The following is a 2931-nucleotide window of genomic DNA, read 5'->3' on the forward strand; positions in this document are numbered from 1 at the left end:
CCCCTCTCCCTGCACCACCACCCCTCCCGCTGCCACCTGCCCGCCCTGGTTATTGGAACAAAATCCCAATATTGCCGGATGGAACATACCTGGGCTCGTCTGGCCCTTGCTGCTTGACCAAGGGCGGCAGCTGTGGTGGTTTCACCTCAGAGACACCTTTGGCTGGCTGGATGCTGCAGCTGGCGCTTGGGACAAGTCCAGGTATGCAGGAGCTCAGGTTTACCTCTGGAGGAAAGGCTTTAGGTGATGGTGATGGAAAAGGAGTCGGTTCTGCTGGAGGGTTTTGATCCAGAGCTTTATTCCTGGCCCACAGGCCTCTGAATGCAGCAACAGCTCCAACAGAACTCCCTGAGCCCGTGGTTGCTGTTCCTTTTAACCCCAGGGAGAGGGGCAGGGAAGGGGTAGGGATGCCACCAACCAGGTAAGGGGGGGAAAAGTCTCGGGACAAATGACACCTGAATAGTCCAATGTCCCCAGGGCTGAGAGGCATCTTTTGATCTTCGCCAATCACACGATGCCCTAGCTGGCATACTGAGATTCACGGACAGCTGTCAGCAGGAGGCAATGGGAGGGGAAGGGAGAGGGTATTGGCATACCTGGGAAAAGAGCTGGGATAGCTGAAACAGGCTATTACATCGCACTGCAACACCTGGTGACACCCCCGCTGTCCCCTTTGAAGGGACGTCCTCTGCGGCTTCCTCCTGTGCGCCAACATCTCGGGCTCGCCGCGGCTGGGGGAGCTCAGCGGGGAGATCGCCACCACCACCTTCTGCCACCAGAACCGCTACGTGGACTGCAGGTACCGGCACCGCTGGCACCGGCACGGCCGCGGCTCCTCGGGGTGGCGGCGTCCCCCGGTGTCACCTGGGGGGCTGTCCTGCCACGGGCGTGCCCCTGCCACAGGGGCGGCCACGTGCAGCTGGTGGACGGCTCGGACCTGAGCTACGTGGAGGACGGGACGCCCTGCGGGCCCGGAATGCTCTGTCTCGACCGCAAATGCCTTCCAGCCACCGCCTTTAACTTCAGCTCCTGCCCCGGCAGCTGGGACGGGAAGATTTGCTTCGATCACGGGGTGAGGGACGTGCCGGGGACAGGGGGACACCTTGGGGTGTCACGATCCGTCCTTACGAACGGGGTTTGTGATGGTTCGTGGGTTTGATCTCAGGGCGCAAAAAACCGACACAGTACAAGGGGGTTTGCAGTGATAATTGAAACAAATGCAGCTTTATTGAATGACCACAGCAAAATGCGATAGAGGGATTAAGGGAGAGAGAAAAACAGAGAAAGACAGAGGAAAGAGAGAGAGAGAGAAAGAGGGGGATATAGCTGCCAAACGTAGATATATATCCCCACACTCGTATGGGGATAGTTTTTCTGAGTCAGGGGTTATTTGGGTGAGTCAAAAGTTTAGTGCAGTCAGGAGGATACTTAGGTCAGCGATAGGGTTAGTATGGATAAGATTATGTTTCTTACTCTTCTCTGGATTTAAACCAGATTCTAAGGATTGGAAGTCGATTGTAATTAATATGCTAGAAGAGTAAGATCCTCATCAGTAGATAGAAATGTCCTTTGGTCCAGTCCAGTCGAGGATCCGCCTGTTACGTTGGGGAGATCTCAAAATCTCTAGCTAACTCAGAGCTTTTTATTATGATAACTCTGTTGAAAATTGTGAGGGGGGAGAAACAGATACAATAAGGAATAGATGTAACAGGTAGTCCATGCTCTCAGCAGTAAATGAGAGCTGTTGTTTTTGTGGTGCAGCGGTCACAACCTGCAGGCAAACATCTCGCTTTGGTCAGCTCTGGTCCCCCACACACCTCCCCCGGGCTGGGGGTTTCAGTCCCAGCCCTTGGAAGGAGCAGAGGGGCCTTTTCACGTGGGGGTTTCATGTCTCAGTCCTTGATGGAGAGGCTCCTCACATCTCAGTCTGTCTGTCACAGCGGGTGTAAAACAGGTGAGGGTCTTCTGTGGGAGACCACCTGAAACTCAGGAGAAGTCCAGCCAGGCCGAGAGGTAGAACAGCTTCCAAGGTTATTGCTACAAAAAGGGCACGGTGCCCCTTTCTTTGGGCTCAGTGTAGCATACAGCAAACAACACCTGTGAAAACAACAACTTAGCACTGTGCTCTCAGGTCTGTGGGCCTTGTTGGCGTGTGACTTTCTCCTTCAGAGCCAGAGATTTTAGACAGGGGGGGTTTTCTCTTCAGTGGTCCCCTAAAGAGGCAGATGAGAGGGAAAATTCGGACAGACTCTCACAGGGGGTGACGCTGTCCTGTCACAGGTTTGCAGCAACGAGGGGAAGTGCATCTGCCGGGCCGAGTGGACGGGCAAGGACTGCAGCGTCTACGACCCCATCCCGGAGCCGAAGCCCACGGGCGAGACGGAGCGATACAAGGGTCCGTGTGCCCGCGGGGACAAGGCTCCCTGCTGTCCCCAGGCCACCCAGGCTGTCCCGCTTTGTCCCCAGCCAGAGTGTCCCCCCCCACCCTGGTGCCGCAGCTCAGCCGGGCAGAGCTGGGTTTGTCCCCCCTCCCGGGTCCCCGCAGCTCTGGGCCATGCCTGGGGCTGTGTCCCCGTGTCCCCGCATCCTGCCCCCACTGAGGTGGGTCCCTGTGCTGGGTTTGTCCCCCCTCCCGGGTCCCCACAGCTCTGGGACTGCCCTGGGGCTGTGTCCTGGTGTCCCCATGTCCCCTCCCCACTGACGTTCCCTGTGGCTGGGTTTGTCCCCTTCCCGACTCCCCAGGGCTATGTCCCCATGTCCCCTTCCCACTGACGTGTGACCCTGTCCCCTCCTCCCTGTCCCGTCTGTCACAGGTCCCAGTGGCACCAATATCATTATCGGCTCCATCGCGGGGGCCGTGCTGGTGGCTGCCATCGTCCTAGGGGGGACAGGCTGGGGATTTAAGTAAGCAGCCACCACCGCATGGCTCGT

The 2931-nt window shown here is 57.4% G+C and overlaps 1 protein-coding gene across 1 annotated transcript in view; it reads left to right on the forward strand.

Annotated features, from left to right (window-relative positions):
- Positions 1-2917, forward strand: part of ADAM11 (ADAM metallopeptidase domain 11) — a 14448-nt gene extending 11531 nt beyond the window's left edge. Inside the window, exons 16-19 of the mRNA XM_031063623.1 lie at positions 680-799; positions 904-1072; positions 2281-2395; positions 2814-2917. Coding sequence (XP_030919483.1) covers positions 680-799; positions 904-1072; positions 2281-2395; positions 2814-2908 — 499 coding nt within the window. The 3' untranslated portion in view covers positions 2909-2917. The remainder of the gene's footprint in view (positions 1-679; positions 800-903; positions 1073-2280; positions 2396-2813) is intronic.
- The last annotated feature ends 14 nt before the right edge of the window (positions 2918-2931 follow it).

This window comes from Geospiza fortis, unplaced genomic scaffold, assembly GCF_000277835.1.
Source record: "Geospiza fortis unplaced genomic scaffold, GeoFor_1.0 scaffold373, whole genome shotgun sequence".
In the NCBI taxonomy this organism is placed as follows: domain Eukaryota; kingdom Metazoa; phylum Chordata; class Aves; order Passeriformes; family Thraupidae; genus Geospiza; species Geospiza fortis.